General features: G+C 44.8%; 1 protein-coding gene across 2 annotated transcripts in view; it reads right to left on the reverse strand.

The window, feature by feature from the left end:
• LSAMP (limbic system associated membrane protein) overlaps positions 1 to 26,733 on the reverse strand; it is a 1,037,990-nt gene that overhangs the window by 377,688 nt on the left and 633,569 nt on the right. For both annotated transcript variants that reach the window (XM_073577086.1, XM_073577085.1), the window contains exon 3: positions 9,793 to 9,918. In XM_073577086.1, the coding sequence (XP_073433187.1) occupies positions 9,793 to 9,918 (126 nt within the window). The remainder of the gene's footprint in view (positions 1 to 9,792; positions 9,919 to 26,733) is intronic.

A 26,733-nucleotide genomic window follows, 5' to 3' on the forward strand; every position in this document is an offset into this window, starting at 1 on the left:
TCAGAAGACAGAGCTAAAGGAATTCAGCACACCCCAGCAGGGAATGGCAGAAATCCAGAAAAACAAAGCAAAACAAAGTCAAAGCACCAATGCAAAAGGCCGCGCAGCAAACTTAGCTTTAGAGGAGCAGGAATTCAGACTGGTCTCCTAGGCGTCGGCAGCCTTATATCCAATCAGTAACTCCACTCAGCCAGTCATCATCATCAGCCTCAGGTGTTTGGTAATCAGGCTCACTACCTTTCTTTACCAGAAGAGGGAGTTCCTTGGGCCTCAGTAATGAAGGGGAAAATTGACTCACAACAGGAGGCCGTCGGAAGGTGAGAATAACTTTTTTTATTTTTTAATATTATTTTTGTACAGGGCCGCGGCAGTGATTGGTCGCGGCTACAGGGCCGCGTTGCTGATTGGTCGCGGACAGAGGGCTGCGATGCTGATTGGTCGCGGCTACATGGAAAGGGGGGGTGAGGGGACCATGCATACCAGAATTGGGGGTGAGGGGACCATGCATACCAGGATTGGGGGTGAGAGGACCATGCATACCAGGATTGGGGGGTGAGGGGACCATGCATACCAGGATTGGGGGGCGAGGGGACCATGCATACCAGGATTGGGGGGTGAGGGGACCATGCATACCAGGATTGGGGGGTGAGGGGACCATGCATACCAGGATTGGGGGTGAGGGGACCATGCATACCAAGAAACGGGGTGAGGGGACCATGCATACAAGGATAGGGGGGTGAGGGGAACATGCATACCACGGAAGGGGGGTGAGGGGACCATGCATACCAAGAAAGTGGGGTGAGGGGACCATGCATACCAGGAAAGGGGGGTGAGGGGACCATGCATATCAGGATTGGGAGTGAGGGGACCATGCATACCAGGATTGGGGGGTGAGAGGACCATGCATACCAGGATTGGGGGGTGAGGGGAACATGCATACCAGGACTGGGGGGGTGAGGGGACCATGCATACCCCAAAAGGGAAGTAAGAGGACCATGCATATCAGGATTGGGGGGTGAGGGGACCATGCATATCAGGAAAGGGGAGTGACGGTGAGCGTACATAACAGGATTGGGGTGTGAGAGGACCATGCATACCAAGAAAGGGGGGTGAGGGGACCATGCACACCAGGATTGGGGGGGTGAGCAGACCATGCATACCAGGACTGAGGGGTGAGGATACCATGCATACCAGGATTGGGGGGTGAGGGGACCATGCAGACCAGGATTGGGGGGTGAGGGGACCATACATACCAGGAAAGGGTGATGACGGTGAGCAGTGGCGGATTAAGTGGACTATGGGCCCGGGGCTGTTCATAAAACCTGGGTCCCTGTACCCCACTTCCCAGGAAAACACTGCATATGCTGATTTTTAGGTATACAAATTGTAACATTTATTAGACCATAAAAACAAAGAAAAATTACTTTTTTCTCACAAGAAATTGTATTGTATGGTCAAACAATATAAATAATATTAAATCGGCTGTTCCCGAATTTGGCGCCCCCCCGGGCGGTGAATGGCCTGCTCGGATGCGGGGTCTGGAAAGGAATAAAATGGCCGCGCTTGGGAGGGGGTACCGGCCTGGCCGGCTACTGGTTAGGGATGTTAATGATTAATCACACAGTCACAGACAGACATTCATTTCTGACACACTGCCTGCGACAGTGCTCCCAGGCAGCACAGACAGTAATGTGCTCAGCGCCGCCTCCTCTGCCCCTGGCCGCAGAATAAGTTACACTTATATATATATATATAAAACAATACCAAATGGAACAATTCGCAATGTTCCCCAGGCGAGTCACCATTTGTAAAATTCTGACTCAAAGGGGATGGATAATGGACACTCCCACATAACGTGTTAACACAAAAAAATGGAGTGAAAATCCAAAATATTTTAGAAACGTAAGAAATTTATTATACATAAAAATCGTACTGACAATTATAAACAACATCTACAATGAAGGAATCGGGTAATATCAGCTGCTAATTGTCCTGTCCATATAATATTAAGTGAAAAGGAGCCAAGTGCTTCTTGTAATGATGGGCCATAAAACCGGGACACAAAGTGTAGGGAAGAACCCAGGTGCGCACCCTGAGGAACAACCCCGTTATCCCATGCTAAAGTGCTTACCCATCATGTGCTCCAGCTTCCAGGACAAGTGCAGCGCCGCCACGCTGCACTTGCGCTGGTGGCGGCGCTGCACTTGTCCTGGAGCACATGATGGGTAAGCACTTTAGCACGGGATAACGGGGTTGTTCCTCAAATAAATTTCTTACGTTTCTAAAATATTTTGGACTTTCACTCCATTTTTTTGTGTTAACATATAAGTTACACTTAGGCTGTGTGCACACGCTACGGATTAGGTGCGGATTCATCCGCGCGGATTTTGTAAAATCCGCAGGTGAAACCGCAGGTCAAAATACCTGCTGTTTTACCTGTGGATTGCTCTGCGGTTTTGCCCTGCGGTTTTTCATCTCCTCAATAGAGGAGATGGCAAACCGCAGGAGAATCCGCAGAAAGAATTGACATGTCAAAAACCGCTGTGGAACCGCAGCAAAATCCGCAGTGTGTGCACACAGCCTTACACAGGCTGCCTGCGAATGCCTGGCTGCTGTGTGTGTGAGTGTGAGTGACTCTGTGTGACACTGAGGAAGGAAGCCGCCCGCAGGGAGAGCTCAGCAGCTGACTGAGCATGGAGGGAGGCTGGGGAGAGGCAGAGCATCCTCCTCCCAAATGGTGAGTGACCTGTGACCCACCTGCGCTAGCCGCTGCCAAAATCTCCTGCTAATACTCAGTCCTCTTCTCTCCTCACTGTGCCTCGGCCGGCCGCCTCCACGCTTCTCTCCCGAGTCCCGGCCACAGCACAGAGAGGAGGAATTTCTGCTCCTGCCGTGCTGTGCCGCCCCCACACACGTGCCGCCTGGGGCGGCCCGCCCCCCCGCACCCCCCCGCAACCCCCTTCCTACGCCACTGGGCGGCGGCGGCTCACACAGATACCGACCGGATTGGCCCCTGCCCTGGGCCCCCAAAAAACCTTGGGCCCGGGGCGACCGCCCCATCCGCCCCTATTAAGATCCGCCACTGACGGTGAGCATACATACCAGGACTGGGGTGTGAGAGGACCATGCATACCAAGAAAGGGGGTGAGGGGACCATGCATACCAGGACTGGGGGGTGAGGGGACCATGCATACCAGGACTGGGGGGTGAGGAGACCATGCATACCAGGATTGGGGGGTGAGGAGACCATGCATACCAGGACTGGGGGGTGAGGGGACCATGCATACCAGGAAAGGGGGGTGAGGATACCATGCATACCAGGATTGGGGGGTGAGGGGACCATACATACCAGGAAAAGGGGGTGACGGTGAGCATACATACCAGGATTGGGGTGTGAGAGGACCATGCATACCAGCAAAGGGGGGTGAGGGGACCATGCATTCCAGGATTGGGGGGGTGAGAGGACCATGCATATCAGGATTGGGGGTGAGAGAACCATACATATCAGGATTGGGGGGTGCATTATTATTAAATCTTCAAAAATAAACTGCATATACAGTTGTGGCCAAAAGTATTGACACCCCTGCAATTCTGTCAGATAATACTCAGTTTCTTCCTGAAAATGATTGCAAACACAAATTCTTTGTTATTATTATCTTCATTTAATTTGTCTTAAATGAAAAAACACAAAAAGAATTGTCCTAAAGCCAAATTGGATATAATTCCACACCAAACATAAAAAAGAGGGTGGACAAAAGTATTGGCACTGTTTGAAAAATCATGTGATGCTTCTCTAATTTGTGTAATTAACAGCACCTGTAACTTACCTGTGGCACCTAACAGGTGTTGGCAATAACTAAATCACACTTGCAGCCAGGTGACATGGATTAAAGTTGACTCAACCTCTGTCCTGTGTCCTTGTGTGTACCACATTGAGCATGGAGAAAAGAAAGAAGACCAAAGAACTGTCTGAGGACTTGAGAAACCAAATTGTGAGGAAGCATGAGCAATCTCAAGGCTACAAGTCCATCTCCAAAGACCTGAATGTTCCTGTGTCTACCGTGCGCAGTGTCATCAAGAAGTGTAAAGCCCATGGCACTGTGGCTAACCTCCCTAGATGTGGACGGAAAAGAAAAATTAACAAGAGATTTCAAAGCAAGATTGTGCGGATGTTGGATAAAGAACCTCGACTAACATCCAAACAAGTTCAAGCTGCCCTGTTGTCCGAGGGTACAAAAGTGTCAACCCGTACTATCCGTCGGCGTCTGAATGAAAAGGGACTGTATGATAAGAGACCCAGGAAGACCCCACTTCTTACCCCCAGACATAAAAAAGCCAGGCTGGAGTTTGCCAAAACTTACCTGAAAAAGCCTAAAACGTTTTGGAAGAATGTTCTCTGGTCAGATGAGACAAAAGTAGAGCTTTTTGGGCAAAGACATCAACATAGAGTTTACAGGAGAAAAAAAGAGGCATTCAAAGAAAAAAACACGGTCCCTACAGTCAAACATGGCAGAGGTTCCCTGATGTTTTGGGGTTGCTTTGCTGCCTCTGGCACTGGACTGATTGACCGTGTGCATGGCATTATGAAGTCTGAAGACGACCAACAAATTTTGCAGCATAATGTAGGGCCCAGTGTGAGAAAGCTGGGTCTCCCTCAGAGGTCACGGGTCTTCCAGCAGGACAATGACCCAAAACACACTTCAAAAAGCACTAGAAAATGGTTTGAGAGAAAGCACTGGAGACTTCTAAGGTGGCCAGCAATGAGTCCAGACCTGAATCCCATAGAACACCTGTGGAGAGATCTAAAAATGGCAGTTTGGAGAAGGCACCCTTCAAATATCAGGGACCTGGAGCAGTTTGCCAAAGAAGAATGGTCTAAAATTCCAGCAGAGCATTGTAAGAAACTCATTGATGGTTACCGGAAGCGGTTGGTCACAATTATTTTGGCTAAAGGTTGTGCAACCAAGTATTAGGCTGAGGGTGCCAATACTTTTGTCTGGCCCATTTTTGGAGTTTTATGTGAAATGATCAATGTTTTGCTTTTTGCTTCATTCTCTTTTGTGTTTTTTCCATTTAAGACAAATTAAATGAAGATAATAATACCAAAGAATTTGTGTTTGCAATCATTTTCAGGAAGAAACTGAGTATTAACTGACAGAATTGCAGGGGTGTCAATACTTTTGGCCACAACTGTATATTCTAGAATACCCGATGCGTTAGAATCGTGCCACCATCTAGTTTGAATAATCAGAGGTTTAATACAAATTGATACTGTTGTTGCAAGTACAATAATGAGATGCACAATTTAAGAAAGAAGTACACACAACATATTTTTCAGGTAATGTCAAGTATAATGTAACCTCAGGGATAATATATGCAAAATTTCTGTAAATTAATACAAGTCCATAGTAAATGTGATGGTTTTGTATCTTTTTGGGGATGGAGTAGTGATATGGCTGTGTGCTGCTCCTCCACAATCACTCCATGTAGATACTGTACATCCTTATAGAAAGTCTGCAGCTTATATCAAATCATGTTTATATCTACCATTTACTACTGATTAATGTGATAATTTACATACAGTGGTATTTAAAAGTTTGTGCACCCCTGATCAAAATTACTGTTATTTTGAACAGTAAAGCAAGTTGAAGATGCAATGACCTCTAAAAGGCTAAAATTACAGATAACACATTTCCTTTATACTTTAGGCAATAAAAGTATATATATATATATATATATATATATATACAATATACCTAAAAAAATCTAAAACGGAAAATGGGCTGATGCAAAAGTTTGGGCACCCTGCAGGGTTAGTACCTAGTAGACCCACTTTTAAAAGTATCACAGCTTGTAAACGCTTTTTGTAGCCAGACAAGAGTCTTTCAATTGTTGTTTGAGGGATTTTCATCCATTCATCCTTGGACAATTCCTCCAGTTCTCTGAGATTCCTGGTACATCTAGCCTCCTCTGCTAATTTGAGGTCTAGCCACAGATTTTCAATGATATTCAGATCAGGGCACTGTGCTGGTCATTGATGGTGCTATGGTTGCATGAAGAATTTGTTGAAATTTCATTGAATCCATTCTTCCCTCTACCCATGAAATGTTCCCTGTACCATTGGCTACAACACAACCCAAAAGCATGATTGATCCACCACCATGCTTAATGGTTGGCGAGATGTTATTTTCCTGAAATCCTATGCCCTTTTTTTCCCACACGTACCTTTGATCATTGTGGCCAGAAAATTCTATTTTAACCTCATTATTCCACAGGACTTGTTTCTAAAATTCATCAGGCTTGTTTAGATTTTTTTTTGCATACTTCTGACATTGCATTTTATGATGAGGATGCAGAAGAAGTTTTCTTCTGATGACTCTTCTATAAAGGCCATATTTGTGCAGGTGTCAATGAACAGTTGAACAATGTACAACAACTCCAGAGTGCTAAATTTCTCTGAAGGTCTTTTGCAGTCAAGTCGGGATTTTGATTTGCCTCTCTCTCTAGCAATTCTACGAACAGCTCTCACTGAAATTTTGCTTGCTCTTCCAGTCCTTATCTTAACCTCCACTTTAACTGGTATCGGTCATTTCTTTTTTATGTTTCAAACTGAGGAAAGGGCAACTTGAAAACACTTTGTTACCTTCTTATAGCCTTCTCCCATTTTGTGGGTCTCCACCATTTTCATTGTCAGAGTGCTAGGCAGCTGCTTAGCAGAACCCACGGCTGTTGATCTTTGGCTGCAGACAGGATCTTATCATATATCTCTGTATACAGGGAGCTCCCCCTAGTGGTGGCTGCAGACAGGATCTTATCATGTATCTCTGTATACAGGGAGCTCCCCCTAGCGGTGACTGCAGACAGGGTCTTATCATGTATCTCTGTATATAGGGAGCTCCCCCTAGTGGTGACTGCAGGCAGGATCTTATCATGTATCTCTGTATACAGGGAGCTCACCCGACTGGTGGCTACAGACAGTATCTTATCATGTACCTGTATATATAGGGAGCTCCTCCTAGTGGTGGCTGCAGACAGGATTGTCATGATCCAGGTTGGATCTGACAGATTAAAGGCACAAAGTAACCTTTTTTTTCCTTTTGACTGTGTGCCAAGGTTTGTTTTTTGCCCCCGTTGGCCATTAGGATTACTGCACTGTGGTGTCTTTTGTTCTAAATTCCCCCCCCCCCCGGTGGTGGTGAGCGTCATTGCCCTTGGTTACTTTAGTTTGTGCACGCAATTAAGTAACAGGTGTGATTGCTCTATAAGAGAGTGTCAGGTGTGTCAATCACGGTGTGATTAGTCCTCAGTTACAAGCAAGCCTGGGTGAAGGATGGAGCTGAAAGAGAGTCCCGGGCAGATCAGTGAGAGTCCTGGAGTGGCAGCTATGGTGTCATCAAGGAGTTCTTGCATGGCTTGGTGGAGTGGCAGCTATGGTGTAGACCTGCACTCATGATGCTGGATTCGGTTGCTGAAAAGCTGGACTCAAGATGCTGGATAGGTGTACTCATATGCTGGACTCTGTTTTCTGGACAGCTGCACGCAGGTGGTGGACTCTGTTCACTCCAAGGCTGCACTATGGTGTTGGACCCGGTCGGAGGAAAAGATGCACGCAGGTGGTGGGCTCTCTTGCTAGGAGCGTAAGCAACAGAACAAAGCTAAGTGGTGTTCCCCTGTTTTGTCTCTTTTCCTTATGTGTGTTTAGTGCAGTGGTGGGATTAGTTTCCGCACCGTCCACTTCACTAGTGAGGGTTTAGGTGGAGGGCGAGCTAGGGTTTAAAGGTATCCTGAGCGGCGCCCGGTGCGGAACCTGCCTAGGAACATTAGGAGTGTAGAGACACTGACTCAGGGGAGTGCAGGAGGTCGCCACTTCCCCGTTTCCCTATCGCAGGGCCACCATTGTTATTGTTACCCAGGTTTTCCCTTTATTGTTTAAATTCGCCTTACTGGAGGCGGGGTTTCCAGACTTACGTGTATTTCCGAAAATCGCCTGTCCAGCTGCAAGTTTTATTATTTAAATTCGCCCAACTGGAGGCGGTGTATCCAGGGTCATGCGTGTTATCTAAATCCGCCCTGTTGGAGGCGCTGTGTCCAGCCACGCGTGACCGTGACAAGGATCTTATGTATCTCTGTATACAGGGAGCTCCCCCTAGTGGTGACTGCAGACAGTATCTTATCATGTATCTCTGTATACAGGGAGCTCCCCCTTGTGGTGGCTGCAGACAGGATCTTATCATGTATCTCTGTATACAGGGAGCTCCCCCTAGTGATGGCTGCAGACAGGATCTTATCATGTATCTCTGTATATAGGGAGCTCCCCCTAGTGGTGGCTGCAGACAGGATCTTATCATGTATCTCTGTATACAGGGAGCTCCCCCTAGTGGTGGCTACAGACAGGATCTTATCATGTATCTCTGTATACAGGGAGCTCCCCCTAGTGGTGGCTACAGACAGGATCTTATCATGTATCTCTGTATACAGGGAGCTCCCCCTAGTGGTGACTCCAGTCATAATTTTATTAAATAACTTTATGTCTATGCATTGGATTTGGAGCTTTGTAGCAGAAACACAGATCTTTCATGTATTTAAAGTTACATTTTTTAAATAAATAATTTATATAGATTGAATGTACTACAGATTAGTCTTTCCTTACCTTTCCATTGTACTCAGCATATCCCAAATAGTAAGAATTGACCAACCCTTAATAAAACAGAATTTTCTGATATTTTGAAGGGAGATATTTATGCTATATGTTTCAGGCCACTTATGTTACTACCAGGTTACAATAATAATAATATTGGGAAACTGGAGGCCTTAACGGTATTTGTGGAAAGGTGACGGTGAACACATCTGTATCTGGTTTACAACTGGTCACAGTTACAAAACATTTAAAAAAAAAAAATGCAAAAATAAATAACAAACATTGATATTTTATCCATCTCAAACCTCGGTGAAATACGGCGCTCAGAAATTTTACTACTGAGTGCAGAATAACCAAGATTCTGAAACTATCACAAATCGTATTAGTGCCAGGTGTACTTTACTGCCATGTGATAGTTAAAAAAGCTAAGACTGATATCAAGCAGACGGAAATGAATCCACAATCAAAGGCTCACATCCATTTATTGCACTCAGATTGCTGGTGTTTGGCTTTGTATTGTGCTCAGTTCAATCACATTTTAAATTACATTTTAGAATTATAATCTATTGCTGTGAAACTGAAGGTTCTTAAAAAATAACTCCAGGACTAACCGCAACATAATTATGTCCGACCGTGACATGCAGATTGCAGGCTGTGAACAATGGCTCAAGGTAACAGCATTTCCCAACCTATAAAACTAAATTACAAACTCCTCTAATGGTATAAGAGAAAGAAGAAGGCATGGAGACTGGGGCGACCGCACATCACTGATCTCTAGACCTGGGACTCATTGTTTTGGTTGTCTCTGTTCCTCATGGGCGTGACCCAATGTTTAGGCTATACATGTCAATGGGCTACAAGACACTTCTGTGCAACCCCTGCTCTTCCCCTCACAACCAAAAGTTCAGTATCACATGATTCACATCTCCTTTCTGGACATCGCCAGCACCATGTAGAACTAGTCAAACATAATTCTGTTTTTTGTGCCCCTACAGACAAAGCTTCATCACATAATATCCAAGAGCAGCAAAGAAATATATACAAAACCCTCTGGATAAATGCAGCACGGATCACGGGAACTCGTCCAATAAGAAAATGATCAGTCCTTAAAAAAGTATCATAAATTGATCATCTATGATCAGGAGAGGGTCTACCTGTTGGGTTCAGATGCCTCCAGGTGATGAGTGGATCCGGGCGTCCATTGGCGATGCACACCAGGGTCACGTTGCTGCCTTCATTCACAGTGATGTCTGCAGAAATGTTGGAGATCTTTGGTGGAACTGAAAGGAACGCAAGAATAGAAACATAAGATCTCAATGTTTCCTGTACATCACATATAGCGTAAATATCAAACATCTCACACCTGATACATTGTAAGCCGTTTATACAGCGCAACCTCTAAAGACCACGTTCTCCCGATCGTGTGCGCCGCGCACTGTCCGAGCATCAACTGAGCAGCGCGATCCAATCCCACAATGTGGACGAGACGGAACAATGGCAGGATGTCATTTTACTCTGCAGATTTTCACCAGAAAGTTTGTAAAGCACGGGGTGAAAGCTGCAGAAAAGTTCAATTGGAATTCGAGTAATATGTTGCTACACGGAGGCATCTGCAGCGCTACAAACGTGTAGCACATGTGCCGCCATATGGACTCGCTGGGCATGAACCTTGTTCACACATCACAGGTTTCTATGCAGTTTTCTCTCAATATAAGAATGAAGACAAAAAGGTGGAAAAACTACATTAAAACTTGTGAATTCCATTTCTAGTTATGGTTAAAATGCAAAAACTGTAACAAATGCCAAAAGTTTCATGATTTTGGAGAGTACAAGAGATTTCAAACCAATACGGCCCCTTCTCTGACATCACTTCCTCATCTGCAGCGATTGGCTGAGGCTTCTCCTCGCAAACTTCCTGCCCACTACCAGTATAAAGTCTGCACATAACACGCAGGCCAGACCGACCCTGTATACAGACCCCAGACCGGCCCTGTATACAGACCCCAGAACAGCCCTGTATACAGACCCCAGACCAGCTCTATATACAGACCCCAGACCAGTCCTGTATACAGACCCCAGACCGGCCCTGTATAAAGACCCCAGACCGGCCCTGTATACAGACCCCAGACCGGCCCTGTATACAGACCCCAGACCAGTCCTGTATACAGACCCCAGACCGGCCCTGTATACAGACCCCAGAACAGCCCTGTATACAGACCCCAGACCGGCCCTGTATACAGACCCCAGAACAGTCCTGTATATAGACCCCAGACCGGCCCTGTATACAGACCCCAGACCGGCCCTGTATACAGACCCCAGACCAGTCCTGTATACAGACCCCAGACCGGCCCTGTATACAGACCCCAGAACAGTCCTGTATATAGACCCCAGACCGGCCCTGTATACAGACCCCAGACCAGCCCTGTATACAGACCCCAGACCGGCCCTGTATACAGACCCCAGAACAGTCCTGTATACAGACCCCAGACCGGCCCTGTATATAGACCCCAGACTGGCCCTGTATACAGACCCCAGACCGGCCCTGTATACAGACCCCAGAACAGCCCTGTATATAGACCCCAGACCAGCCCTGTATACAGACCCAGACCAGCCCTATATACAGACCCCAGACGACCCTTTATATAGACCCCAGACCAGCCCTGTATACTGACCCCAGACCGGCCCTGTATACAGACCCCAGAACAGTCCTGTATACAGACCCCAGACCAGCCCTGTATATAGACCCCAGACCAGCCCTGTATACAGACCCCAGACCAGCCCTGTATACAGACCCAGACCAGCCCTATATACAGACCCCAGACGACCCTTTATATAGACCCCAGACCAGCCCTGTATACTGACCCCAGACCAGCCCTGTATACAGACCACAGACCAGTCCTGTATACAGACCCCAGACCAGTGCTGTATACAGACCACAGACCAGTCCTGTATACAGACCCCAGACCAGTCCTGTATACAGACCCAGACCAGCCCTATATACAGACCCCACACGACCCTTTATATAGACCCCAGATCAGTCCTGTATACAGACCCCAGACCAGTCCTGTATACAGACCCCAGACCAGTCCTGTATACAGACCCCTGACCAGTCCTGTGTACAGACCCCAGACCGGCCTTGTATACTGACCCCAGATCAGTCCTGTATACAGACCCCAGACCAGCCCTGTATACAGACCCCAGACCAGCCCTGTATACAGACCCCAGACCTGCCCTGTATACAGACCCCAGACCTGCCCTGTATACAGACCCCAGACCAGCCCTGTATACAGAACCCAGACCAGTCCTGTATACAGACCCCAGACCAGTCCTGTATACAGACCCCAGACCGGCCTTGCATACTGACCCCAGACCAGCCCTGTATACAGACCCCAGACCAGCCCTATATACAGACCCCAGACCAGCCCTGTGTACAGACCCCAGACCAGCCCTGTATACAGACTCCAGACCAGCCCTGTATACAGACCCCAAACCAGTCCTGTATACAGACCCCAGACCAGCCCTGTATACAGACCCCAGACCAGCCCTGTATACAGACCCCAGACCAGTCCTGTATACAGACCCCAGACCAGCCCTGTATACAGACCCCAGACCAGCCCTGTATACAGACCCCAGACCAGCCCTGTATACAGACCCCAGACCAGTCCTGTATAAAGACCCCAGACCAGCCCTGTATACAGACCCCAGACCAGCCCTGTATACAGACCCCAGACCAGTCCTGTATACAGACCCCAGACCAGCCCTGTATACAGACCCCAGACCAGCCCTGTATACAGACCTCAGACCAGCCCTGTATACTGACCCCAGACCAGTCCTGTATACAGAACCCAGACCAGCCGTGTATACAGACCCCAGACCAGCCGTGTATACTGACCCCAGACCAGCCCTGTATACAGATCCCAGACCAGCCGTGTATACTGACCCCAGACCAGCCCTGTGTGCAGACCCCAGACCAACCCTCTATATAGACCCCAGACCAGCCCTGTATACAGACCCCTGACTAGCCCTGTATACAGACCCCAGACCAGCCCTGTATACAGACCCCAGACCAGTTCTGTATACAGACCCCAGACCAGCCGTGTATACTGACCCCAGACCAGCCCTGTATACAGACCCCAAACCAGCCGTGTATACTGACCCCAGACCATCCCTGTGTGCAGACCCCAGACCAACCCTCTATATAGACCCCAGACCAGCCCTGTATACAGACCCCTGACTAGCCCTGTATACAGACCCCTGACTAGCCCTGTATACAGACCCCAGACCAGCCCTGTATACAGACCCCTGACCAGCCCTGTATACAGACCCCAGACCAGGCCTGTATACAGAACAGACCCCAGACTAACCCTGTATACAGACCCCAGACCAGCCCTGTATACAGACCCCAGACCAGGCCTGTATACAGAACAGACCCTAGACTAACCCTGTATACAGACCCCAGACCAGCACTGTATACAGACCCCAGTCCGGCCATGTATAAAGACCTTAGATCAACCATTTACAATGTCTTACATCAGATATGTTTTGGCATACCCCGACTTTGATTCCTATTTTGTTACATGTCCCTTGTATTACTGAACTTTGACACATCTCCTCCATCTTTCCAGAGTTTCTAAGCACAGCTCACCTGTGCAGCCCTACAGTACAGATGCGGTACTACAGCCTACTTCCTGTATTAAATACCTCTGTTCTCCTCACTATTAGGATCCTGGCTGCAGATTAACTCCTGCCGTCAGGTGAGAGGACACAAGGATGAATACGAGTGACTGAGCGCCTCTGACAAGGTTATGTATTATAGATGCTGGATATTAATAGAAAACAGAAAACGCGTCGGCCAATAAATCACAGCTGGCAGGCGGAGCGCCGGCTTCCCAGGCGTTATCGCATCAGCGTCTTCCACTCCACATTCTGGATATCACCATCTGCAGGCAGGTGTGGACCCCTGCCAATATCTTACACGGACCTTATAGGCTGCAGGAGAGATTGTCCTGTTTGTTGTAGACAGTTCATCACTACATAAAAGTGTTATTTGTCTTGTACGGTTATAAAAGTAATTAACCGGAGCTGGAATCATAATACTGCAAACAGTGAATTGAAAAATATCTCCCACCGTTTTGTGTACACAGCTTAGGCGCAGACCTATGTCTTTCAGTGTGCAGGCTGAACTTCAGTAGTGCTGGGAGTACTGCCATTACTGCAGATACTGGGAGTACCACCAGTACTTAGGCTATCAGGACAGTTATTACTGGAACTACTTTTACTACTGGGAATATTGGGGGCACTGTGACTACTAGAATCACTTTGACTACTGGGAATATGGGGAGCACTGTTACTACTGGAACCACTTTGACTACTTGGAATATGGGGAGCACTGTTACTACTGGAACCACTTTGACTACTGGGAATATTGGGAGCACTGTTACTACTGGAACCACTTTGACTGCTTGGAATATTGGGAGCACTGTTACTACTGGAATCATTTTGACTGCTGGGAATATGGGGGGCACTGTTACTACTAGAATCACTTTGACTACTGGGAATATTGGGAGCACTGTTACTACTGGAATCACTTTGACTACTGAGAATATTGGGAGCACTGTTACTACTGGAATCACTTTGACTGCTGGGAACATTGGGAGCACTTTTACTATTGGAATCACTTTGACTGCTGGGAATATGGGGAGCACTGTTACTACTGGAATCACTTTGACTACTGGGAATATGGGGAGCACTGTTACTACTGGAATCACTTTGACTACTGGGAATATTGGGAGCACTGTTACTATTGGAATCACTTTGACTGCTGGGAATATTGGGGGTACTGTTACTACTGGGATCACTTTTACTACTGGGAATATTGGGAGCACTGTTACTATTGGAATCACTTTGACTACTGGAAATATTGGGAGCACTGTTACTATTGGAATCACTTTGACTACTGGGAATATTGGGAGCACTGTTACTATTGGAATCACTTTGACTGCTGGGAATATTGGGAGCACTGTTACTATTGGAATCACTTTGACTGCTGGGAATATTGGGAGCACTGATACTACTGGGATCACTTTTACTACTGGAAATATTGGGGGCAGGGTTACTATCATGGGCAGTGCTACTACTGGGAATATTGGGGGCAGTGCTACTACTAGTTATATTTCGGGTTCCACTTTTTAGGAGCAGTTCTTCCTAACACAAATATCAACCCAATTGTAGCATTTACTATCCATACTCCCGGACTTGTCTCCGCTCGTCTTTTCTAGATGGCTTCTTTTCCAACAGCCACAGCTCCGGCTTCTCTCCTGGGCCTCCGACAAAATAATCTCTTTTATTTGGTGTCTCTTATTCTCAGTTTCTCGGTTCCAGAATCCGTGTTTAGTCAGGAATGAAACAAAATCATTTTCTGCATTACTTGCTGCAGAGTAAACAGAGGAGCTGGGACCTGCCCGGTGCTTCTTAACGACGCCGGTATGAGAAGCCGCGCCGCCGCACATGTGTTATTATGGTAAAGACCCAGGTACCAAATATTCTTTTATCACATTCAGTGCAAATCAGGTAACGCTGAGAAAAGCAAAGAACGAGGTTTATAGTCCTTAAAATGAAGAGTTGTTAAAATGGAAATTCAAGTCCATTTTAATTTATGAAACTACGGTCCATTTAAAGGGGTGGTTTAAGGGCATTGGTTCCATTGGGAAGAGGATGGCATTAACCCATGATGACCCCAGCTTGGGTATTTTCCCATTCTTTGTCGAAGAATGGAGATGCTTTTGGCTTATTTGCTTTCTGTTAAAACATATTGGCACAAGTTAAACTGGTTGGAATCCAACTGGTGCTAAGAAGCAACAACCACAGAAATCATCTACAGTTTATTTTTGTCTGACATGGAGTTGGTTTGAATAGAAAAAGAAACCACAAAACTATTGACCGTGAGGAGACTATGAAGTAAGTAACCAGATGGCCATTTCACATAAGCTTGAAATACAAATTTCCCCTTCAGATAGGAAGAGGACTAGAACTCTGGTAGCAATCCTGAAAGTCAATATCGACTCTTTAACGAGCCTTACAATATGACTTAGGATAAAAGCCAAACCAGAATCTCAATTGGCAGACGTAGTAGTGAATAAGTCTCCTTACTCTGACATGCCACAAGAAGAAACGTTACCCCTTAGATCCCAGTCTTAAGCCTCTCCCCTAGCCAAATCAGATCTCATACTATGCACTGACGAAAAGCCACACAACGAAACACCGCGTCTGCAAACTGAGATTCTGGTTTGGCTTTTATCCTAACTCATGTGACAAGCCTCGTTAAAGGGTTGATATTGACTTTTAGGATCACTACTTCCAATAGGTGGCGCTAGAGTTCTTCCTCTCTGAAGAGGAAATTTGCATATGTCATTTCCCAGACGAGAATGCATGGCATATAAGTCTCCTCACTATGGCATGCCAGGCCTTGCTTGTCACTCTTCACAAGGAGAAACGTTACCCCTTAGATCAGAAAAGCTTGAGTAACAGTCTATCAATGTATCCATCCTTTCCAGAAAGTTCTTTCAAGTAGTCGTCGATGTGAAACCTTTCAAAAAGAAAGACAACAATTCTGAAATTCTCTAGGGGAATTAGAGTTTGTACACTGGTTCCCTCCTACAGGTGTCACTGTGGGGTGTTTGGATACTTGTTAAATAAGACACATTCAGGGACATGGGAAAAACTCTCATATCCCTTGAATTCCATTGAAGTCACTTCTCTGCAAATTGATGCGTCCAACATTAGTCACAAATTAAGTTTAAAATAAAAATAACCGATATTCGCCGCTCGCACTGGGATTCTTCCACTCGTGTCAGTGCCGGGTCTCCCAGGGCTCGCGTGAGTCGTGACATTACATTTTCCATTAGCCCAACATAGATGGGTGGTGTGAGATGATTAAGGGCTATTTCAGATGTCTGTGATCATGGGTCAGAACTTAGATTGCACCACACATCTCCCGAACCGAGCGCGACAGCCTCGCTCATAGAAATATATGAAGCTGTCACACTCGGGTCAGGAGACACGCAGCCAGTGCATGTACTGCATTCTGAGACCGGACCCATGATCATGGACGTCTAAAGTATCCCTAACTAAGGAAAAAAAAAATATGATTCGGGAGACGTTTATGCTAAATGTGCCTCTATGTGGCCACCCAGGTGGTTGTGGCATGAATTGTAGCCTGTCGTAAGTTTGGCTAGTATGTTTCGATAATATATTGACTTTGTATCTTGATTAAGAACTTTTAAAGGATTTATCAACTACTTGGACATCCCCTTCTTAAATGCTGTATTCCCCAGTGCAAGAAAAACAAGAAAAGGCAGATACTCACCGGCATCGGCAGCGAAGCCATGGCCGTGTATATCAGGGCTCGCGTGACATTACGTTTAAATTTTCCCTAGCTGGGTAATATGATATGACTAACTAAGAAAAAAACATGATGTTGATATTCTGTTGGGAGATGTCTATGCTGGACAGTATGTGCCCGTATGAAGCCACCTGGGCGGTTGTAATGTGAATTGTAGTCTGTCGAGGGTTTGGTTAATGTATTGACTTTGTTATCAACTACTTGGACAAACTTTTCTTAAATGCTGTAAAAATCATATATATGCTCCAGCTCTGCATCGGCAGCGGTCCAACCATATCAGGGCCGGGTCTCCCAAGCCTCATGGGACATTATTCTGCCACAAGAACATTGCAATCAATCTGAGGCCACCAATGTGCTGCAAGGCTCACGTGGCACAACAATGTTCCGGGACACCCAGCACCGACATCACCGGTGCGGGAGGTAAGTATAACGTATTGCTATTTTACACTGGGACACATAGTATATAAAATGAGTGATGGACACATCAATATGTGGCCCCAACGGAATTCAATGTGTCTTATGTAACAGGAATCTCAACACCCCCAAAGAGTGACACCAAATAAATCTGCTTTATAGACAGATAACTCAGGAGGAATAAGCTTTGCCGACCCAACGCGAAAAAATGAGCCTAACATTTCCATTACGCGCTCTGCAATGCCCTGCTGAGTTCTGCAATATAAAGGACACTTTTTACTTTTCCCTAAGGAATTTCAATTATATACAGATACCAAGCATAATTACATTGTTCTCTATGCTCACCGCCCGGGGGTAAAACTGGTTTCAAAATGTTCTGAATTATTCAAAATATTAACATTACTTTATGTTTCCATCTCACATCATTTTCTTACGCCTCTTTCCACTTTCATTGCCACATTCGATTAGCAATTTTTTGTTCATTGCATGAGGCAAAGAGTAATAATTACTGACAAGTCTGCATGTGTCTAAAGGCAAAGGCAACTGCGGTGCTAATCACACAAAAGACCCATTGGGGCAATGTGGGTCAGCATTGCATCCAGAATGACAAAACATTCCAAACTTTGCACGATGCCAAAATGCAGAATGGTTTCATCCACCCAACATAGGTAGTCATGATACACAGACAAATATCTTATAAGCTCTGCATATTTATGGCATCCTCAATTTTGGAGTGATGGGAACCGTACTGGGGTCCCACCATCATCCCTTTTGAAAAGTCCAAGCTTGTATCTAAACCATGATGTCCTAAAAAGGCAAAACAGTCCATTTTCTTGTTGTAAAACCCATGGGAGCCCTAAAACATAGCAAATATTTAGAGAACACAACATGGTAAGTAGCATGAAGGAGGCCATCCTCTGACAATAGTACGAACCTTGCCTAATCATTAAACATTTGTCCCAATTTGGTAAGTTATCACTTATTGACAGGTGAGAATCCTACCGATCCCCGGACTCTGAAATGCTCTGTTGGATTGAAGCAATGGCCACGCATGAAAGCCATAGATCTATTCATTTTCTATAGGACTGATGTTGAAAGCAGAAAACGTGACTCAGTCAATCCCATAAGCAGAAAATAGATTGATGGCATTCATGCCACAACTCCATTTTAAAGATGCATTTCATAGCCATGTTCTCGAAAACCCTTTTTAATCCAAATGCAACAACATATCCAGCTAAACTACATTTAGATTTAAAAGAATTTATGACTTTTCAAAATTCATACTACATGGAAATCAATTCATTTATATGGAGGCATTAGCAAGATACAAACGTCTAGAGACAAATGCATGTAGATGTAGCTAGCGACAAAAGTACATTAATTTCATGCTTAGACACCGCTCTACTATACCACCATCCTAGAAGGTGCTGACTCTGCCCTAAAGGTCCATTCCCTTCATCAGGTTTCCAGATCCATTTTAGGTGAACTCATGCCTTCAACCTTAGCTGTACTACATAGACAGTAAGGTCTCTGATGTCTTTCTTCACATACATGTCTTACGGTGACCCATACAGTTGATGGAACCATCTTCTAGACCTGGTCTCTCCCACCATTAGTGGAAAAATTCTCCTATAGAAGATTCAGATACAATCTAAGACTTTGATAAATGTGTCTCATTGTGCCAGATTTTCCAGCTGACGTGAAGCGTGAATTGACGTCAGCGACTCAATTAACACGTTATTCTCGACAGTAAAACTCAACTTAGTGGAAAGGAGCCTACTGCTGAGCGAAACGCACTGGCTGGCCACATCCATGGAGGAACATCTGGAGCTTCTCTTGTGATGAAATCCCAAATGGCACATCAAATCCGCTTAGATTTTCAGCAGATCTAAACTGGGAAATGTATTCTAATCTTCGGAGCCCACCTGAGAAACTTATTTTTTTTTTTTCATTTACAGCACATCTTATTGGCATGGCTTCATCTTCATGACTGAGACAACTACAAGCACCAATTCTCCTGAGCTTTACAGGGAAGAAGATTTTTCTAAAAAAAAAAATCCATCTTTTTTATTTGTAATTTATTTGCCTATATCGGCATAACTGTACATCTTGCGGTGGGGCGACCATGTACATAGAGCACTCCAGAGCTGAGCTTCCTCCACCTGCAGTAAATGCCAGTCATGTTACAGAACCGGTATCTGTTTCTAACAGCGGAATCTTGAGCAGAGCTCCGATCGCTGCTGTCAGCCATTAATATGATGGCATTGCCACATAGGTTCCTTCCACAAGAAAGTCCAATCTGCATACGTGGTCCTCCCATGAAACTCAGTTATGGGTTGAGCGTGACAGGAGACCGCAATTTTACTAGGTACTGCAATACTCTGGTATAAGCCACCGGACGATCGCAGGATCACGTACTTAAAGAAAAATAAACTTTATAGTAATAAAAAAGTTAAAAAAAACAAAAAAAATTTCAATCACTCCCTCCTTTTCCTCATTCTAAATAAAGTCTATAAAAAAAATCTAAAATAAAATAAACCTGACTGGTATCGTAATATCCAGAAAAGTCAATTCTATCAAAATCTAAACTGAATTAATGTTTTCGGTAATCACTGAAAAGAGAAATAAAAACTTTAAGTGTCAAAATTACATAATTTCGATCAACTCTACGTTCTAATAAAATGATAATAAAAGTAATCCCTACATTGCAAAATGGTATCAGCTCAGAGTCAGCACAGAAAAAAATGAAAAAAATGAGCCCGGCACAGTACAGAAAAATAAAACAATACGGGTAGCGGAGATGCAGACCCCCATTTTTTTTTTTTTTTTGTAACTTCTGATTTTTATTAAGCACTTAAATGTAAAAAATAAAAACTATACAAGTCTGTTATTTCTATTATTGTATTGACCTGGAGAATCAGATTTCCATTTTTACGATACTGTAAAACAAAACTGCTGCAGAATTGCTTTCTTTCTTTTGATACATTTCTTATTTTGTGGCAAAATTTTTTGGAAGATTTTGTTTACATGGGTTGTTCTCTATCATTGATATTATTTTGGGAGAGATCTCTATTACCACCTGCAATAACATTGAGCCATTGCAAAGGGTAAATTTTGTTCTAAAAGTTAAAATGGGTCTTCCAATGGATGACCCAATGGTCATCAAAGATGAAAACTCCTTCATAAAGCCACAAGTCAGGCCCAATCAATGGAATTAAAAATCGGAGTGAGTGGTAAAGGTGACTTTGGTCATGTATCCTTACTATTGTGCTCATTCTGCTGCTCCAGTATGTAATCTGCCAATGACGGTAGGACAAAGAGTGGCAGAAAACGACCTATGATGAGCTCTGTAGGAAGCTCAATAAATATGAGAAAATCCCTTTAAACAGGACATGTCACCAGGTCAAAAGTGGACATTTCTTGCTCCTATTTTATTCCGACGGCTCCCCTGAGTATTACGTTTTTTATTCTTTTAAAATCCGTCATACGGTACCAAAGATATGGGGGTTTTTTTTATCTAACATTTTTATGAAACTCAGAGGGGGCGTGGCTAACATAAGGTTTGGGGCGTGTATTTAGGCTGCTCTGCATAATTGGATATGAGCTCCGCCTCCTTATTAAAGACCATGAAAAATAGCACTAAATATAAAGACCCATATCTCTGGATCCGTAAGGCGGATTTTGAAAAAAACAAAAACAGAACATTCAGGGGAGTGGCGGAAATAAAATAAAGCAAAAAACGTGGCCAGTTTTGACTTGGAGAAAAGTCCCCTTTAAGAAATTTTTCTACAACAGTTTTTTGAAATTCAGCCCCAGCTTTGTCCGCAGGAAGGCATGTGCCTATTAATACATTTGATGCATCTTAGAGCCATTCTAAAGTCAAAACCCCTTACACTGTTAAAGTGGCATGATTTGTACAAAGTAACTCTACATTAATCTTTTATCAGGAAAATTTAGTGCAAACAGATTAAAAAATATCCCTTTATGACCTTATAGAAATTGATCAGAACTTTCTAACTTCTTCGTAGACTTTGCCACATTGAGAGAAAAAGAAAGCGTCGACGGACACGTTCCATATGTCGGGACGCCGCTTCTCTAGTTAAACAAGACAAGCTGTTGAGTGAAAACAAAGCTGAGATTTGCCAGAGAAGCAGAACCTGACAGATGATGTTATGTCTCATTTCTATTTTCATCTGGAAAGTGAGACGGTATCATTTATTAGAAAATTTACAACGTGATCTTAATGCCATCTGTGGATACATTGCGGTTTCTTGAAGGGGTTGTCTGACAGTAAAGAAATATTTTTAGATATGAATTAATTATAAATCAATAAATGAAGGCATAATCATCACCTGCTAATTCTCCACCCCCCCTCCCCCCTTCCCTGGACCACTCTGTCCGCTCAGAAGTCACAACACTGCTGCATTGGTGGAGCAGGGTACATTACTATGCATTTTGTAGATTGCAAGAGAGAAAAAAAACTACTTTGCAAAAGTATTCACACCCTCCCCTCACTGAAAAATAACACTTACACAGATTGTTCTAGACAGGGTTCTTAATTACAAGCCAGTGTTCTCTTCTTATTCCACAGTAGATTATTACTGGAGCTACGACCATTGGGACCCCCAGCCATCATACGATTGTGGCACTGAAAGCCCCTGACCAGGGTTTTGCGACTCCATCCTGATTGGAGTGGAGTTGCGTATGCTCAACCTCTGCTCCATCCATGGTCAATGAGACTGCCAAAAATATCGTAGGGCTGTAATTTCGCTGACAGTCCCATAGACAATGAATGGAGCGGAGGTTGAGCATACGCACATCCCCTCCATTCCGGATCTTGGGATCGCTGGTGGTCCCAGGGGTCAGGCCCTCGTGGATGGGTGCCGACTTCTTTTTTTTTGGAGGGTGAATAACTTTTTAATACTACAAGAATCTTTCATAAGTCACACAAATCTTGACTTATAGGGGGGTCTAAAACATTTGCAAGGCACTGTATATGTAATATATTTCATGTAACCCATCCCCCCTATGAATAGAACAGTGGGTATGATGAACTGAGTCTGAACTGGAGCCTACGGAGCACATTTGCCTCCTTTGCCTGCCAAGTACAATGCAGGAGGCTTGTAGTAAATAATTCAATTATAAGCCAAAACACACTTTAATTTCACATTGCCAGAGCCGGTGATCATGGAGGAGCTTTGTCAGCTTTAATTAAATAATCTTCCCTCTGCTCTGCCTGCGAACGATCCTATTTCCCGGCCTCTTTTCATCCCGCTGGCTCGGTGGCTACCTGGTGTTATTTGTGAGTAATTTCGCCCTCTGGGACAGGGATATTAATGCGGTGCAGCACCCACAGCGCTGGAGATCTGGAGCCAAGCGTCTTACACAAAGGGGGGAAACTTCCCGGGAATGCTAATTAATGCGATATTGGCCATATGTGTCATGGATTACTGCCAGGAAATGAATTCCCATCATTGTCATATTCTGAATGTTGGATGTTCTTTATTTGGATGAATACCATAATATCCATCTATCCAAAATGGAAACCACGGGATCCACCGAAATCCAGACCCAAGAAACAAATCCAACAGACCAATGGACAGAGCTTGGACAACCATGGCTGGAAATGCAGACTGTGCACCAGATATAGAAGAAGGTGGAAATGAGATTGGTCCCGGTCTACGAAGATCAACGTCTCTCCAAACTATACCGACCAGACCAAAACTGCTCTACTGATTCCCCAGTGTCCCAGGAGAAACCTCAGAAGTCAGTTGTTATTTTCGACCTCCAAAGAGCCATGGATACTTGGTGGCAGCACAAGAAATACTACAATTTCCAATGAAGTTGTTGGGATTTGTAGTTGTTTCCTATGTTTCATGCCAGTGCTCCTTGGTTGGTTTGTTCTCATAGTCAGAACACTGGAGGACTTTGGTACATCACTTAAGAAAAAAGATACATTCCCCCTAAATAGACCCCAATATAAACTCTGGGAAACATCTAATTTGCATGTTTTTCTAGTACACCAATGCAAATATGACCCAGCACTCAGCTGGTCACTGTCATGATCCATGCTGGATCATGACAGATAAAAAGCACAGGTAACCTTTGCTTACTTAAGCTGTGCTTAAGTTTGGTTTTTGCCCCCGGTGGCCATTAGGATTATTGCACTGTGGTGTCGTTTGTTCTAAGTTTGCCCCCGGTGGTGGGGAGCGTCATTGCACTCTTGTTTCTTTAGTTAAGTGCACATGATTATAATGCAGGTGTGATGGCTCTGACTCTGCTATAAAAGAGTCACAGGTGTTGCAATCAGTGTTGGTGATAGTGTTCATTTCAACCATCCTTGGTGGAGGAAGGAGCTGGAGAGCGTTCCTTGCAGCACTGTCTTAGCCCTGGTGTGGAAGGAGTCATAGGGGATTTTCTTGTAGCTCTGACAGAGCTTGGTGGCAGCGATTCAGGAGGAGAGCTGCATTCTGGTGGTGGACTCTGTTGCCAGGAGCAAGTGCGACAGAGTAAAGCTAAATGGTGTTTCCCTGTTTGTGTTTTTCCTTAGTGTGTATTAGTACAGCGGTGGGGCCAGTGCCTGCGCCAACCAGCTCCCTAGCAAGGGATAGGTGTAGGGTGTGCTAGGGCGACAGGTTCCTGATCAGCGCCCGGTGCGGAACCGGCATAGGGAACGTTAGGAGCGTTAGGGACACTGACTCAGGGGAGTGCAGGAGGTCTCCACGTCCCCTTTCCCTATCGCAGGGCCCACCATTGAAACTGTTTCCCCTTTCCCCGCGTCTTGTTCTTTTAGTTACCGGCCTGCGGGTCGCGTCACACAGGACGGGTCATCGTGACATTATCACCAACCAATAATTTTTTTTTTTTGCTCTGCTGAGCCATGGACCCAGTTCAAACCTTTGCCCAAATGCTGCAGACCCTTACTGATGAGATTAGGGGGCTGCGCGGTGAGTTGGTGCAGCAACTGCAGCAGTTGGTGGGCTTTGGGGGCTTGGTTCAGAGACAGGCTCAGCCAGAACCCAAGATATCCCTCCCTGACAGATTTTCTGGAGGGAGAGATCAATTCTTGGTTTTTCAGCAAGCCTGTAAATTGTATTTCAGGCTGCGCCCTCGTTCATCAGGGAGTGAAGAGCAACGGGTGGGAATCATTATGTCCCTTCTTAAAGGGGATCCCCAATCCCGGGCCTTCTCCCTACCGGACGATTCTCCATCATTAGAGTCCGTGAATGAGTTTTTTGCGGCTTTGGTGCTTGTGTATGGGAATCCTGATGGCGTCGCCCTGGCGGAATTCCGAATCCGTAGGTGTAAACAGGGAGCCCGGGTTGCTGAGGAGTACTGCTCTGAGTTTAGGAGATGGGCAACTAACACTCAGTGGAATGACCCTGCACTTAGGAGGCAATTTGTACAGGGTTTGTCTCCTAAGTTGCAGGATACTCTAGAATCATAGAATCATAGAATCGTAGAGTTGGAAGGGACCTCCTGGGCCATCTGGTCCAACCCCCTGCTCAAAGCAGGATTCGCTAAATCATCCCAGTCAGATGTCTGTCCAGCCTCTGTTTGAAGACTTACATTGAAGGAGAACTCACCACTTCTCGTGGCAGCCTGTTCCACTCATTGATCACTCTAACTGTCAAAAAGTTTTTTCTAATATCTAATCTGTGTCTCTTCCCATTCAGTTTCATCCCATTGCTTCTAGTCTTTCCTTGTGCAAATGAGAATAAAGTTGATCCTTCTACAATGTGACAGCCATTTAGATATTTGTAGACAGCTATTAAGTCTCCTCTCAGTCTTCTCTTTTGCAAACTAAACATTCCCAAATCCTGCAACCTTTCCTCATAAGACAGGGTTTGCAGACCGGTCACCATTCTGGTCGCTCTTTTCTGAACTTGCTCCAGTTTGTTGATGTCTTTTTTAAAATGTGGTGCCCAAAACTGGACACAATATTCCAGATGAGGTCTGACCAAAGAGGAGTAGAGGGAAATAATGACTTCACGTGATCTAGACTGTATGCTTCTGTTAATACATCCTAGAATTGCATTTGCCTTTTTTGCTGCTGCATCACACTGTTGACTCATATTCAGTCTGTGATCTATTAGTATACCCAAGTCTTTTTCACATGTGCTGTCACTTAGCCCTATTCCTCCCATTCTATATATGCTTTTTTCATTTTTATTGCCCAGATGTAGTACTTTGCATTTCTCCCTGTTAAAAACCATTCTGTTAGTTGCTGCCCACTTCTCCAGTTTATTTAAATCTTTTTGAATCCTCTCTCTCTCTTCTCTAGTATTAGCTATCCCTCCTAGCTTTGTGTCATCAGCAAATTTAATCAGTTTACCCTCAATTCCTTTATCTAAATCGTTGATAAAGATGTTGAACAATACAGGGCCCAGGACAGAGCCCTGTGGTACCCCACTTGAGACATTCTTCCAACTGGATGTGCAGCCATTTACGACCACTCTTTGGGTCCGATCACTAAGCCAGTTATGAATCCACCTAACAGTTGCCTTGTCCATTCCATACTTAGTCATTTTTTCAATAAGGATTGTATGAGAGACTTTGTCAAATGCTTTGCTGAAGTCAAGATATACTATATCTACAGCATTTCCTTGATCCACCCAATCAGTGATACCGTCATAGAAGGAAATTAAGTTAGTCTGACATGACTTATTAGTTAGAAACCCATGCTGACTCTGTTTAATCACTTCATTCTTATCCAGGTATTGACATACATGTTGTTTAATAATTTGTTCAAAGATCTTTCCTGGTATAGAAGTCAGACTCACCGGCCTATAGTTGCCTGGTTCCACCTTCTTCCCCTTTTTGAAGATAGGAACAACATTTGCTCTTCTCCAGTCTTCTGGCACTTCTCCTGTTCTCCAAGAATTTTCAAAGATTATGGAGAGGGGTTCAAAAATTTCTTCTGCTATCTCCTTCAGTACTCTGGGGTGTAATTCATCTGGACCTGGAGACTTGAATTAATTTAGGTTAGCTAAGTGTTTCCTCACTATCTTTCTGTTTATAAATATCCTGGATTCTTCTATTCCCTTAATAGGACAGTGAATAACAGTTGATGTTGCATTTCCTTTCTGAGAGAAAACAGATGCAAAATAGGAATTTAAAAGTTCAGCCTTCTCAACATCCTGTCTTACCATTTCATCATTTTCATCCTGTAAAAATCCTATAGCATCTTTGACTTTTCTTTTACTTTTGACATATCCCCAAAATCCTTTATTATTGCTTTTGACATCTCTTGCAAGCCTCAGTTCATTTTCAGCTTTAG

Source organism: Dendrobates tinctorius, unplaced genomic scaffold (genome assembly GCF_039654945.1).
Source record: "Dendrobates tinctorius isolate UK_male_01 unplaced genomic scaffold, ASM3965494v1 ptg000054l, whole genome shotgun sequence".
Lineage (NCBI taxonomy): Eukaryota > Metazoa > Chordata > Amphibia > Anura > Dendrobatidae > Dendrobates > Dendrobates tinctorius.